This window comes from Callionymus lyra, chromosome 1 (genome assembly GCF_982586985.1).
Source record: "Callionymus lyra chromosome 1, fCalLyr1.hap1.1, whole genome shotgun sequence".
NCBI classification, from domain to species: Eukaryota; Metazoa; Chordata; class Actinopteri; order Syngnathiformes; family Callionymidae; genus Callionymus; species Callionymus lyra.
In genome coordinates, this window is record NC_141818.1 from 16,149,033 (window position 1) to 16,163,865 (window position 14,833).

Here is a 14,833-nt window from a genome sequence, read left to right on the forward strand (position 1 = left end):
TTTGTGAATGGATGCATTTGTTTGTTAGTATCTGTTCAAGGCTTCGGCTTCCCACACTTGATAAGTAAGGACTGCACTTGCCACAGGATTTCACTCGCATCTCTTCTTTTACTCAGTTCCAAACAGTGTAGAAGGAGAAAAGGTTGAAAACCTTCAAACCACAAAAATGTGTAAACACAAGTATATTTTATATGAACATAATAATTAAACCCATTTAGTCCCAAATCTAAAAACAATGTTTGAAATAAACTCATTTTCATCCTAATTATTTTACAGTTTACATTGGTATTTCACTTTTACTTTTATTATCGGTAAAGGTTTTAACCATGAATTAAGAATAAAGCAAAATGCATTCATCTACACAAACGCCTACCTGTAGCCTCTTTGTTTTCAATCCTTTTCCCATGTGTTTTATCCTGTGGTTTCTTGCTTTCTCTCCATTTTCTGCTGCCATTTTTCTGTTCCTCAGCCAGAAGAATGGCTCGCCATGTATTTAATGGCTCTAATTGTGCTCACCTGGTGAGGCTCAACACCTCCAGGCAGATCGCTGCAACAGCGTGTCCTGGAACAGACTGGCATCCTGTCCAGGGTGTCCCCCCATGATAGGCCCCACCATAAGGGTAGAAGTGGCAGGAAATTAATGAAACTCAAAACACTGATGTTCTTCATCCATCACTGGCTTTCACATCTCCTCTGTTTTCTTACTAAACACAATTCCAGCTTCTCACAAAGGCAAGGGTCACACATGTATACAAAACATTCATGCATACAACAAGACTTCTGGGTAAAAACCTTGAAGAATCCTTTTTTTTTTCCTGCTACATTAAGTCCTTCAGCAAGACGGACTGAACACAACCTTCACTCACTGACGTTCACAGAGAGCACTTTATTATTTCTCTGCTGCCGAGCATCCAAACTCAATCCAAACCAGGAATTGCTCAGAGGTGGAAACTGACAACCTCACCTGGAGATATTGCGCAAGTGAAAATGTGAAAGAGATTGACTCTGGAACGGTTTGTGGAATATTAAATGTCTTTATTTGAAGAATAAAACATCGTCTGACAGCTCGACTTGATTTCTTTCAAAACTCTTCTTCTTTCAATCAACCACTCATTTCTCATCCAGAGCACGAAACCAGGTATTTTAAAAACAGAAGGCACAGCCGGACAATATTGCCTATATTTCTGCAGAGGCGAGAAGCAGTCGAGTCACTTGTTGCTTATGAAAAGAAGGCCGTCTGGTTTTTTTGGATTATCGCTTAGCAAGGACAACATAAATAGTTCACATTATTTACAGTGTGATTATTCCGAGTTCACTATGTACAGTCTTGAATGAGCAGGAAGCTCTCGTTCCCCTGCTGGTGATTCTCCTACAAGGTCTTTGATTAGGAAGAAGGCTAACTTTTTGGTGAGAATAAGGAAGCACTTGACTGCAGAAGAAAACCCACAGAGTCAATACAACATGAAAATAGTTCTGCGCATTCATAAAGAAGGTTTAAAAGCCAGTGTAAAAATATAATAACTTAAGGGAGGTTAAATAAGCAGAGAAGTCGTCTTTTTAAAAACACATTAAAGTACCACAGTGTGAAGATACATTCCTTTGTTTGTGTGTGGCTTTTAAATGCTTGTTATTGCTTGTAGAAAGTGCACATGCTTGGTGACGTCCCGTCGTTCCTCACACGGGTTTGGCTGCCAGTGACTGCAGGATGCCCGGCTGCTCGTCGATGACGCGCACCAGGAGGTTGTCGATGTACTCCTCCAGCTCCGTGATCTTGGCGTCCTTCTTGGACAGGTCGGTCTGCTGCTTCACCACCAGCGTGATCAGCTCTTCCTGGGTCAGCTGCGTGTACGGGCCCGTCCCCACCGAGTCGGTTATCTGAAGAGCGGGACAAGAGGTCCATTATTTTCCACTTTAGATATGTCTCGAGAAAGTGTTAAAATTTCTACGAGCTCTTAAAAATCTCAGATTGCATTTATCTTGGCGTGAGTTTCATCACGTAAAGAAACATTTATGATCGATTATCCGTCCAACTTAACGAAGAACTTGTCAATCAAATAACCTGCAATGGCTGCTCTGGTAAGATAAGCTGCGAAAGTCAATGATTGAAATGTTTATCTTCTTTACATCGACAGTCGTGACCGTTGTACACACTCAAGACTCTTATCAGAATAACCCAAGAGTCTGCGCTCCGTGTGCAGGAATCGTTATGGGAGCCTTATCATGCAGTTGATATCGATCTTCGACGTGACATGGTCGGATGTTTCCGACCTGGGAACCGATTTGTGCTACATTGACTTGGCAGCAAACCACTTTTAAATAAGTAAGGATGGGCATTATGACCACTCGTATAATAATTAATAATTACATGTGAAGTAATTACATTTCAAGTTGAAAAAAATCCCTAAAATTATGATTATGTGACCGTAAATGATGACCTCCTGCCACTAGATGACAGCAGGGGGTATAGGAATTAGAACTACTTGTTGAAATTAACATCTTATGAATTAAACCTTGGTCTTAATCAACCACCAAGCTACAATTTGAACTCATAAGCTTCTTCTGACTCTCCCCTCAAGCCATGCCTAATAATATAAGTGATGATCTGATGAAGCTTCATGAAGCAGTGTCATTGTTTTCGGAGCCCACTAGATGGCGGTCTCTGCAATATTTAACAACTGTTCTAAAGAAACCTCACATCATTAAGTGATGGCGCCACCTACTGACATGACTAACATGACACTGCTTCATGAAGCTTCATCAGATCATCACTAATACATATGTGAAGCAAGTAACCCCTGATAGAAAGAACAGTTGACAGCAGTCAGACTCAGAGTGTAAACAAGGGCGGTGGGTTGGACATGTCACAGTCCAGTTTTATCCAGAAGAGAGAAACACCAACAACAGCCTCATCTAACTGACAAGTGAGTATGTCAAACATCCGGCGTCCATTTTAGCACCAAAGCACTGAAAAAAAATACAATTTAAAGTGTTGAGATTGTTTGATTAAACGTACCTTGTACTTCCCAAATGATCCATCCTGGACTTTTGTCTCCTTCGAGTTTTGGTTTGGACTTTCCACTGAACTCAAAGGCTTGACCGGATGAGGCCTTTGAGGGGAAGAAAAAAAAGGATTTAAGTTCCAAAACACCTTCCAGAGCCTGTCAAAACCAAACCGCATTTCTACACAAAAGTGTTTGTAACATTTCTCTCTTGTGTGATCAGAGATAATAGAAGAAATCACAAGTGCTCCAAGAGTTAAGACCAGCCGCAAATCCCAACACCGATTTGCTTCCCACAGACCAGCAGCAGTCGATTTGAGCTCTGATTCAACAGTCTCACCTGCGCGAAGTGACGCCAAGACCACCTCCAGTGCTATTCTGAGCACTGGCCGGCGGAGCCTCAGACGGGGAGACCCACGCTCGCAAGGGAGACTTTGACAAATTTCCTCCATGTGACGAAGCTTCGTCCAAAACCATTTGCTCGAGGTCAGACGGGGTCATAGAAGACTGATGTGGTGTCTCGTCTGAACTGAAATGATCTTCCTCGTTGAGGTACTGTTGATGTTGTTCATTAAGATCTATTGTTTGAAGGGCTGCAGGTGATGTCTTTGAAGCCTTTTCAGAGTTCGCCAGCTGCCTTTGTCTCAGAGAGTTGTTTCTGATGAATGCGAAGCTGCTTTCTTTGGAGTAAACTTCCGTCTCTCTGGAGTTTTTTTGGTTTGTCGACTTGACGTTGTTAGAACCTGTGTAAGGATCTAATTTCTTTCCCTGACTGAACATCTTGTCAAGGTCATCCGGGGTCATCCCCTTGTCTTGTGACTTCTGTCTGTCTCTGTTGGTGAAGGACTCTTGGTTCTGCTTTGGTTGAGCCCTCAGGTCTTTGGAGACAAGTTCAGAGGATGGAAATGGATCACTGACAGACAAAAATGTGTCTTCGGGGTTGTGGAGATTTTCAACAGATTGTGTGTCAGCAGGATTTTCTTGTTGGACGGGATCTTTGCCACTCACCCTTTGTCTGGGTCGAGCTTTGGGCGCTTCATTGTCTGACATTTTTCGTTGGAGACTAACTGGTGGGTTCACCTCTGACAGCCTTGATGGTTTAAGAGGAGGTTTGGATGGTTGAGAGTCACCGCCTGCCCTGTCCATGGACACAGCTGAGAGACTGTGTCTGCTGGACACATGGGGCGATCTTTGTTCGGGGCTCTCAGTGTAACGATGCCTTGAGTAAGACTCGTTGTACTGCAGGTCGTTCTGACCTTGTCTTTGACCGGAATCACCTCTGGTTTTAGGTGGAGCTGGGGCGACCCCTTTTTTAGTCGACATAGCTTTGGCTGGCTCCGACAGCCTCATGGGGCTTTTGTCCATCAAAACCGAAGAGGTTTGTCTCGGGGCAAACTCACCCGGGCCGTCCACACTCATCTCCGGACCCATCAATTTAGGGGTGTCTCTGTGTTTCTGATTGACCTCTGCTACTAGGTGATCCCAGCCAGTCTGTCCCTGAACGCCATGTCTCTTTTGGGGAAACAGGGTTTCATAATCGGGGAGAGGAACGGAAAGCTTTTTGCCTTGATTTGATCCCCCTGGTTCAACGTACGCCGGGTTATTGATCTGTCGCACTGGAGCTTGGCTCTCCCCGTGGTAGAAAGGTGGCTGTGGGGCTCTTCTCTTCATATCAGCCATGGTGGGCGAGAGATTCCCGTCGCCTTCGTCGTCCTCAGGGAAAGCGGGTGTGCGGCCACTGGTGTCTGTCGGAGCCAGAGACAAGTGAAGGCTGGAGAAATTTTCTGGGGATTCGTCCGGGATGCTAGAGAAGGTCGAGTCAGAGGCGTCTGGGGAGGAGCACTGCTCACTGGGGATTTGAGGGTCAGGAGAGTCAGATGTTTGAGTCAATCTGCCAGGGAGAACAAAAAAGCTTACAGGTCAGTTTGACCACCAAAGATAACAAGATCCCCACTTCATGTAACCCTGCTATATCCTGATGGCAACAGAGAGATGCTGCACTGACCAACACGCCTATTACCATATTCTCATGTTCACATTACATGCTCTGGAGACTAAGATTTTGTTTTTGAGTAGAACAGCAATCACTGCATAGAAAACAGCAAGAATATTAGATGATTAAATGACAATACTACAATATATATATATATATATATATATATATATATATATATATATATATATATATTATACATTTCTTTACAATCCCTTTATTCTATTAGTGAGTCTTCCATCGCAAGATGCCAATTAATTAGCATCTTTATAATGGTATAGTACTTGATATAGGATATCATCTGCATATTACAATTATGAGGCTGAATCAACTCCTGAAAATACTTTTCTTTTAATTAAATATTATCTAGACAAATATTATCTTAACAAATATTTAGTGGTTTGTCACTAAGGAAACCATACATAAACTTGACAGTGGATTTCATTGACAGCCAAAATGATGGTTCTGTTAATATATAAACGTGTATTTAAAGAAGATTCTGTCAAGGATCAATCATGAAACACAGGATGTTCAGATCAAATGATCAAATACTCTGTGCTTGTGCACATGGGAATACGTCATAGGAAGATACAATATTAGCATGCGAGCTCTCGCTGGTAATTGGAAAACTCGGGTTATTCGAACTTTCAGAGAATAGTGAATTTCCATCCTTAAATTCATGACTTTTGTCATTTGTTTAAGGACGATGACTTAAGAAAGTTGCTGCCCTCTATGGAATGAAGCAGGAAAACAACAAGGAAGTCAAGTTTCCTGATAACAAGCGTGAAGAAAATAGCTCTTGGACATATAATGTGAACATCCGTTTCAACTCAATTCAATATATAAAAAATATTAAAACTGATAAGATTCTGAGGTTGATCAAATCTCACAACAGTATCACTAAGAGAAACGTATATAGTAAAGCCATATAAGAATGTAGTGGATCGTAAACTTAACTCTAGACAGACAACAGATGCAACTTACTTAACTAAATCACTAACTAAATAATAACAATGATGCGTTTTCTTACCAAAGTGAATCCAAAAACAGAAAAAGAGCACATTCCTCACATAATCAAGGAAAGAAATTAAAACAGACAAGAGGTCCACGTAGGTAGTCACACGGCGCCCAAGTCACCGCTTATGAGCTCATGTCTTAAACCTGTTCATCAACATCTCAACAGTCAGCAGACACGCCCCGACTCCACCGAAGACCAAACTGGTCCAACACGTTCTCCCACTTTGGGAGTTTTGGTCATTCCAGATGGATTCCAGAGGAAAACTTTTTTCTTTTGGAATTCTTTCAATGGAAAACAGTTATTATTCCTGGCCAACCACAGTCCAATAAGAAAATTTGAGTCATTAAGAAGAAACAAGCTTTGGAAAACGTGAAAAAAATATGAAATGCTTAAAATAATCCAAGTTGACAAAACAAAAGATACATTTGCCAACAAAAACACACCAACAGAAGTAAATAAATACTTAAACAACAGAGAAAAAGAGAATAAAAGATGAAAGAGAAAGACAACTATAGGGAGCCAAAACATTATGACCACTCATTCTAAGGAGTATTTGTCTTATTAGGTATTAAAATATATCCTTTAATCCGACAGACGAGCTACTGCAGCTCACATGTGAGAGGCGGTTGCATGAGAAGGTCATTGAACATGAAGTGCTGCTGGTCGAGTATGTTGTTGGTCATAATGTTTCAGCTGGATGTGTTTGGTATATGAAAAATGCTCACCTGGGTTTGACTGCAGACACTTTGGCGGTTCTGTTAAGGAAGACCATGGCAGACGGGGTCGGCTGCGTCCGGTTTGATTTCTGTAGATTGCCAACGTTGCTCAAAGGCACTTCTGGGTCAAGAGGGATTTCCTCGAACGGGTTGGTGGTGGGACGGGAGGAGAGCTCAGGACCCATGGAGTCGCGAGGTTGGGTCGGTGGTGCTTCTTTTATGCTCTCCTCCTTCTTCCCATCCTTTTTCTTGATCATGCCGAACAGAGATGACAACCTATCGCTCATCGAAGCATCCTCTTGTTTCTTCTGCTCCTCCTGTCTGCGGCGCTCCTCCTCCAGTCTTTCTTCCTCCTGCTTTCTCTTCTCTTCCTCCTCTTTCTGCCTTCTTATGTTTTCTTCTTCCTCCAGGAATCTTCTGCTCTTCTCCTCCTCTTGGAGTCTCCTCTCCTCTTCTTCTTGCAGCCTCTTGGCCTCTGACAGTCGTCGCCCTTCTTCCTGCCTTCTCTCCTCCTCCACTCGATGGCGCTGTTGCGCCTGTGAATCAACAGCCTCTGGCCTGAACGAGGGAATTGTGACTTTGTTGGCCGACTCAGAGTTTTGTTTGCTGAGGTCCTCGACGGATCCTTGTCCAGTGCTGTTCAGGCTGACGGTGGAGCCACTTTTATTCTCGCCCTCGTCATACACGTGACTGCCGTTGATGCACAGGTTGTTCAGATCGCTGTTGCTGAGTTTGGAGCGACCCAGTAGAGAGAAGGGACCCTGGGAACCCTTGCTGTCCGAGCTGCCCGTCCGCTTGTGTCCCAGAAATTTGAATTTCTTCTTACCTGTAGGTAGGAAAGGAAAAACAGATGGACGTCACTGCTGGTTTGCAAAACATTTAAATGAGAGCGACATGCAAAACGAAAGTCGACCCACATTTATACACAAGCTCTAGTTTTAATTGATAAATGAATCTGATAATGAATCAGAAAGAGGAATTTATTTTAAGAAGACATTATAAGTACCTTCAGGGGATTCTACGTTGAGGCCAGAAGAGCGACTTCCGCTGAGAGAGGAGTTCTTCTCCGGGAGGGTTCCCAGGGTGGACATGGACTGGGAGATGTTTTTCTGCAAGTTTGATTTGGGAGCAAACAGTTTCTTCAGCTTGGATTTCTTTTTCCCTTCAGGGCCTGGGTTCAGAGAGACGGAGTCAAACTCCCCCTCGCTGTCCGTCAGGACCTGGCTCACGGAGGGGACGATGGCCGACGCAGAGTCGGAGAATCCGTCCTTCTTCTTCCCTCGGACTTTGTCTTTTAGCTTGGAGATCCGAGAGCGTGGCTTGTCCTGCAGGGAAAGATCCATCATGCTCGCCGACATGTTGTTTCTCATGAAGACGATATCAAGTAGAACTTCCCCCCGAACTTTGTCCTCTTTGCCCGACTTCTCCACCAACTTGTACCAACTAAAGAGGAAAAGTACAGTTTAGTTACAAAGCATAACGAAGGCAAGAATCGCTTTGAAACTTCTACTTGTTTTCAATGACATTTTTCTTGTTTTTTTTAAGCATTGAAATAATTTAATTTTTTAAGAACTTAATTCAATAATGTGTATTGAATTTTTTATTTTTTTTATTTATTATTTATTAATTTATGGTTATTTTTTTTACACATCAAATTGGATATTCTAATTCCAATAATTCAAAAATACAATTTGTTTATTTATAGCCTTTTAAATTTAACATAGAAAACGATGGTGTAATGTGCCAACATGATTGGCTGAAGTTCTATCTAGTAGCTTGTTACTCTTTTGGTACCGTCTGGTGGAATTAAAAATTGAATTAAGAAAACTTAACTTCAAATAATTGGAACACGAACATCAATATCAAACTAAACATAACAATTTAAAAAAAAAAAACAATAAAAAAAAAATGTAATTCAACAATTCAATATTCTGATGGAACCAATATACTTCAATATAAATGTATTCAGATGATTTTATACAAGTTATACATATCCATGAGACGATGGTAAATAACACATTTATTATTATTATTATTATTATTTAAATGTGAAATAAAGGAGATATCAAAGCATGTTGAGAGAAATTCAGAGACTTACCTAATAACATATAGTGTAGGTCGGTTAGAATCTTGTTTCATTTTGACTACATATTTATCATAAATGTCAGAGTGACTAACTGTACTCACAAACTACCAACTATTCACGAAGAAGTAAAAATCAATAAAGTAAATGGGTATTATTTCTTCACGCATTCATTTTATTTCTCCAAATTCCACAGCTGGCTCTGTAGACACCTGCGCTATCAAATATGAATGGATTTTTAGTATAAATATTTAAATATAACAAAGAAAGGAATGCATTAACGCACATCTTGCTCGTCAACGGGGAAAAACACTTTACGGCTCATCTTGCCAACACATAAGCACTTCCTCTTCTCATAAACACACATGAAAACTATTTAGAGAGAGGGAAAGTAACAAGAGATGTGACATAGCAAGAGACAGAAAAGTGGTGTTTAAAACCATTTCTAGAAGCAAAATTCAAATCATAAATAACGACTTCCTCATAGTTACTAAATTATAGGTGTGTGCTTCTGTGTGTGCGACAGACGTCCAACAACTTGCTCCAGTTCCAGCTGTTAGTTCCATGCCAACGGTAGATAAAGGCGGACAATTACAGCTTTGTTCCGTCTACCTACTCGTGTCCTCTCTGCTTGTCGGGAACGGCCCTTATTGTGTGTGGAGGAAAGGTAGGAGTGTTCTGGTGGGACCTTTCTGAAACTAGCTCAGGCCAAACAAAGATTCACACAAAAGCTGGTGAAATGAAGTCTGTTTCATTAGAACGGTACTAATGGATTCTGACGAACAGAACCTTTTGACACGAATCCCAAAATACTAGGATTCAAACATTATGAAAGTGAGAAAACGAACATAATTATTTTATACATACAATTAAAATTTAGCGAGAAAAGACTTGAACAGTACATTATGATTGCTTGTTGTTGACCTTCTGACAGGGTGTTCATGTTCCACACTGATTTCTGATAAACAAAGAAAACCTGATGAGCTTCCTGTTGGACTGGTTCCCTTAGTTAACCGCTTAATGCTTAATGATTTACAATAGCCTCGCTGTTTTTACTTCCAATGCTGAGATTAAAGCTAGAGTACACACACTGTGAAACAGGTTCACTGAATACTTCGCCATGTTGAAGGTTGTGCCAGAGATACACGTTACACAGTATGGGCTTTAAAGTGTAGTTAAACTATACATTTGTGGTGAACCAACATTTAAAAATATAGTTTATTCCTTTTAATTATACAGAAGATGGACAAAAAATATTAAGATTATATAGAGGCACTTTATTAAAAATAAAATTCAATTTATGAAAACAAACAATATAAAGAGGACAGTGTCTTTAAATGTAGAACTTTAACTTTTTACCATTTAATTAATAATGAATAATAACCATAAAATAGTTTAATTTCGAGTCATTTTCTGAAAGCCATTATTATTTTAATAACTATATACACCTGTAACCAACATATCTGCTTCTGGATTATTACATCCTTTGCATGACTCTACTCTATACTCTATACTGCCCTTTCACGACTAATTTGAATGAAACAAAGATTTAAACAAAACCTTATCTCAACTATCAATGCAAATGCACATGAGACAGCATGTAAACATGTAGAAGAGACGGAGAAAAAAAAGGACATAAATACTATACTTAATTTAAAGATGGAGTGGATGGCATGTCAATATGGTGACATATAAAGATGCTGAAAATTAAACGATGGGATTTTGATCATCCCTTTTAAAGACTAGTAAACTTTGTAAGGCCCGTGACCAAGAGTGCGATAAGATTTCGGCCCCATTGGACAACGAAAGGCCACGTATAGTTGTTCTCGAGACTCCAACTCTAACTGCTCGTCTGTAAGCAGCTGCAAAATTATACTTTTTAGCCACATTTTTGAAAATTGGCCTGTAATCAACATATTTTACATTCATGTTTAGAACTCTCTACAAAACGGTCTTACTTTTCAACCAGGGCACCGGATTCCTTAACAGTTTAGGATATAGCGAGCGACCACTTTGTCTTATAAGCAGAAACCTTGTGAAAACCAGAATAAGGTTAATTAACACAACACAAACAACACACGAATAAATAATACAGATGAGAAATATTTAACCATTTAATATTAAATATAATACTCTAGTCTAATTTCGTTCTGGAAAGTCTGTTGTTGCAAGTATTTCAAACTGATAATTTGTGGAATGCAAACTCTTATCTTTATAACACTATAAAAGACAAGGATGAAGAGCTGCCTCTGAGCAAACGGAGCTCCGTGTCATCCTGCGTAAGGGGATTAGAGAATCCAACACCAGGCTCCTGAAGGTGAAACTGGTGACACCCGATATTTGTTATTCATCACAGGCTGACAAGAGGCAGGAGGATAGTGCGGTGAGTATTCAGGGATAGTGAGATTGCGCTCACATCGATGACTGAACTTTGCCACGACAGCGTAAAAACACCCTGAACAAACACAAGATAACGCTGCAGATAAGACCGAGATAACAAATGAGCTCACTCCTGAGTGAAACGACTAACAACCACGACATCCCTCTCTCTCTCTCTCTCTCTCTCTCTCGCTCAATGATCCTTTTCAAACACCAGCATGGAATATGATGACAGTCAAATCTTTGTTTGTTTTGAAAATGCTCCTTACATAAGAGCGTGTCCAGCATTAATGCTTTTTTTATTTTAGGTACTTTGCTGCACCCATGTTACACCCTTGCTGCGTCAGGCCACACGTTATTTTGGGACATGATACACACCTGGGTGCTGCTTCATTGTTGTGAGGAACTTTTGGTGCAGAACAACAACGTGAGAAAAATCCTCCTCTCAACTTTACACATGCTTGACTATCAAATGACGAGGATCAACACATTCCATAGATCAAAAAACACCTTAAAGTTCAATGTGTATTTGACACCAACATTACATTCAGAGGCTGTTCAGGTTTTCCTTTGTGACGATGCCTGAAGGAAAACATGACTCCATTACTAACTCTGCTGCAACAAAACACAAAAGAAACACAAGTAGTGACTTCTAGTCTTCTATGTATGTGACGTCCAAGCTATAAATCCGACATTTTAATCAATATTTGTTCATCCCTAATCAAACAATATTCTCAGTTAAATCATTTACAGCTAAACCAGGATATTTGGCAAGTACTGTTGATTCAACTATACTTTCACAGGTAGTCCCAACAACAACGATACTCAAAGAAGATTACAACAAAAAAAACTGACTCACCTGGTGTCTCATCTCTCTAGACAACTAACAGAAGGTAACAAGAGTAGTAAATGTAACGATAGGAACCAATAAATGACAGTCCATTCACACTATACGAGATCTGTGTTTTTAACTAATAATGCATAATGAAAACAGGTCACTAATATTCAGTAACTGAGCGACTCTTTACTACAGCTTGGTCGCATCCCGACAGGATTATCTCTTTGGGGGGTGAGTCTGGGATCATAATGATGCGACCTAGTAGCTGTACTGAGTCACTGAACTCATCGACATATGGATTCTCCAGCCTGACCTAGTTAATGCCAGAAAAGAGTTTAGCTTTATTAACAAACTAGTTTTACATTAAAACACACAAATGAATCCTGCGAGTCTTGAGTAATAACTAAACGTAAATAAAAATGAAGTTGTAACATTATATATTGTGTATTTGTTAAACTGTAGTTTAGTTTAACACCTTATTTGAAAGAACCTCCATCCCAAAAGGTTTTTTTTTGTTATTAATATAACTCAAACCTCAGTTTGTTTGTCATTGTAAAGCAGAGGCCACACTATATACTGTAACTGGCCAAAGAAGAGAAAGAAGGAACAAAACCTTAAAGAATATATAACATGGTACTTTATGAAAAAGCAAAATAAGTAAGTAAGTAATATGTATTTTTAAAGAACCTTTCGCAGACCAGGGTCACAAAGCACTTAAACAACAAACCAATACAGTATATATAACAGTTATAAATAGATTCAATTTTAAAAACTTAAAAAGGCCAACACGAAAGCCCCAAGATAATTAAGAAAAAGCACAAATAAATAAGCTACAATTGTTATTTTTTAATTCATATAAAATAAAATAGAAAATTTGTTGAAAGTAAAGTTTTTTTTCTTCAAAATAGACATTTCCTCATTTTATTTAAATATATATCCCCCTTAATTTATATAAAATAAAACAAATAATAATAATAAATATACAAATTTAAAATTATTCCTAGGGGAAAAAAAAGACAAATAGGACAAACAAAAATAAGTTTAAAAAAAAGTAAACAAACAAACCTATTATGGTGAGGTCAAAGTTGAAATGAATGAAAATAAATAAAAGTGTGCTTTTAAAGGCATTTCTACATTACCATGCTTTGAACTTAAAGGAATGTGGCCCAAAAAAAGTTTAGTTAAAAATACGCCATGTTTAAACACGTACAACCATGATCGATCAGTGCAGACTAGTCAAGACTAGTTAGCCAATAACTATACACGAGAAGACAACACTGACAGTTTGAAGCTCCAAACTATGACAAGCATTAACTGGATTCAACCACATTTCTCAGGGACTCACTTGGTCTTCTTGCGGGTCTTGTCGTCGTGGAGCTCCAGCAAGTGGACCACAGCCTGTCCCAGGAACTTGTCCAGACCCACCTGGGCCCGGTGCATGACGATGACGTTCAGGGTGCAGCGGTCCGCGTTCCCCGGGTGGAAGAGCGGCAGGTCGAAGGCGGCCTCCTCCTTCCACACCGGGGCCACACTCTTCTCCGCCACCGAGGTGGAGAACTTGTCCTTCGCCACCTGGATGATGGCGTAGGCGTCGTTGGTGCCATTCTTGCCCTTGACGCGCAGACCCCGGGCTTGGTGCACCGTTACCTGGACGCTGGTGGGGAACCACTGCTGGCTCAGGTCGGCCAGAGACATCGCTTCGAACTTCACCTGAGCGCTGGTGAGAGTCGCTGTTTTTTTTAGGTTGAGTTCCTGCTGGAGGTTCGGGTTACTCCGCCCGCGGTTCTGGTTCAGGAAGCTCAGGTTGGTGTCGTCATACTTTTCCTCCTCCTTGTAACTAAACACAAACAGCCCGTGTCCGTTTTAAAACGTCAATATCACCGTAAACGTCTGTGTCTCGCTGCCGTTGTGACTTTAAAAAAAAAAAAAGGATTTAAAATAAGTAATTTATGTTTTTGACACCAAGTTATAAGTACGAGGACCAAAGCCACGAGCGGTCAACGGTTACTGAACTACAACTACAACACCGGTGACGTAATGTCCAGCTGCGCCTTCTGATTGGCTCACCACGTGGATCAGCTGATTAGCCGATGAACGTCACGTGACACCCCTTAAGAGCCACAAACAGTCTTTAAAAATCAATTTAGATTTTATTATAAACATATATTTGCAAATATAAACATATATAACAGTGAAATACTTTAATTATTTGACCGTAAGTTGATAAAAAAATACGGTAATAAAATAAATAAACGCATCCATTATTATTTTATTGTAAACGCTTTTTAAATGTTTAGTTACATGTATAAACTATAAAGTATGTTCATTATTATTTTATATTATTATATATTTATATATATTTTATATTTTTTATTATTATCTGCGAGGCATTATAAACAGTTTTAATGTTATAAGTTTTATTTTTGTTTTTTTTTCTCCCCACCCATGTTTTATATAGAAGTATAAGCATTTTTATTTCGTTAACATGTTTCTAAAGTTATGTTCACTAAAATTTAAGTTATTTTATTATATAACAATATGTCTATCTTCGTTCTCACTCCACCGACATTTAAATAATAAGGCCGCTTTTTAAATGTTAAGTTACATGTATAAACTATAAAGTATGTTCATTATTTTTTATTATTATCTGCGAGGCATTCCAAACAGTTTTAATATTATAAGTTGTATTTTCGTTTCTAAAAAAATATCTCCCCCCATGTCTTTTATATATATAAGTATATGTATTTTTATTTTGTTAACATGTTTCTAAAGTTATGTTCACTAAAATTTAAGTTTTATTTTATTAT

At 39.5% G+C, this 14,833-nt stretch overlaps 1 protein-coding gene across 2 annotated transcripts; it reads right to left on the reverse strand.

The window, feature by feature from the left end:
- Nucleotides 1-1,020: 1,020 nt before the first annotated feature.
- rab11fip1a (RAB11 family interacting protein 1 (class I) a) lies at nt 1,021-14,031 on the reverse strand. Of its 2 annotated transcripts, XM_087794784.1 has the most exons (6): nt 13,372-14,031; nt 7,733-8,169; nt 6,736-7,552; nt 3,340-4,890; nt 3,014-3,107; nt 1,021-1,875 (listed from the first exon to the last, which is right to left on the reverse strand). In XM_087794784.1, the coding sequence occupies exons 1-6, from the start codon at nt 13,719-13,721 to the stop codon at nt 1,675-1,677; spliced, it is 3,450 nt and encodes a 1,149-aa protein (XP_087650910.1). In that variant the 5' UTR covers nt 13,722-14,031; the 3' UTR covers nt 1,021-1,674. The 2 variants fall into 2 exon arrangements, with proteins under 2 accessions (XP_087650910.1, XP_087650911.1); XM_087794785.1 differs by lacking the exon at nt 3,340-4,890.
- Between the last annotated feature and the right edge of the window lie 802 nt (nt 14,032-14,833).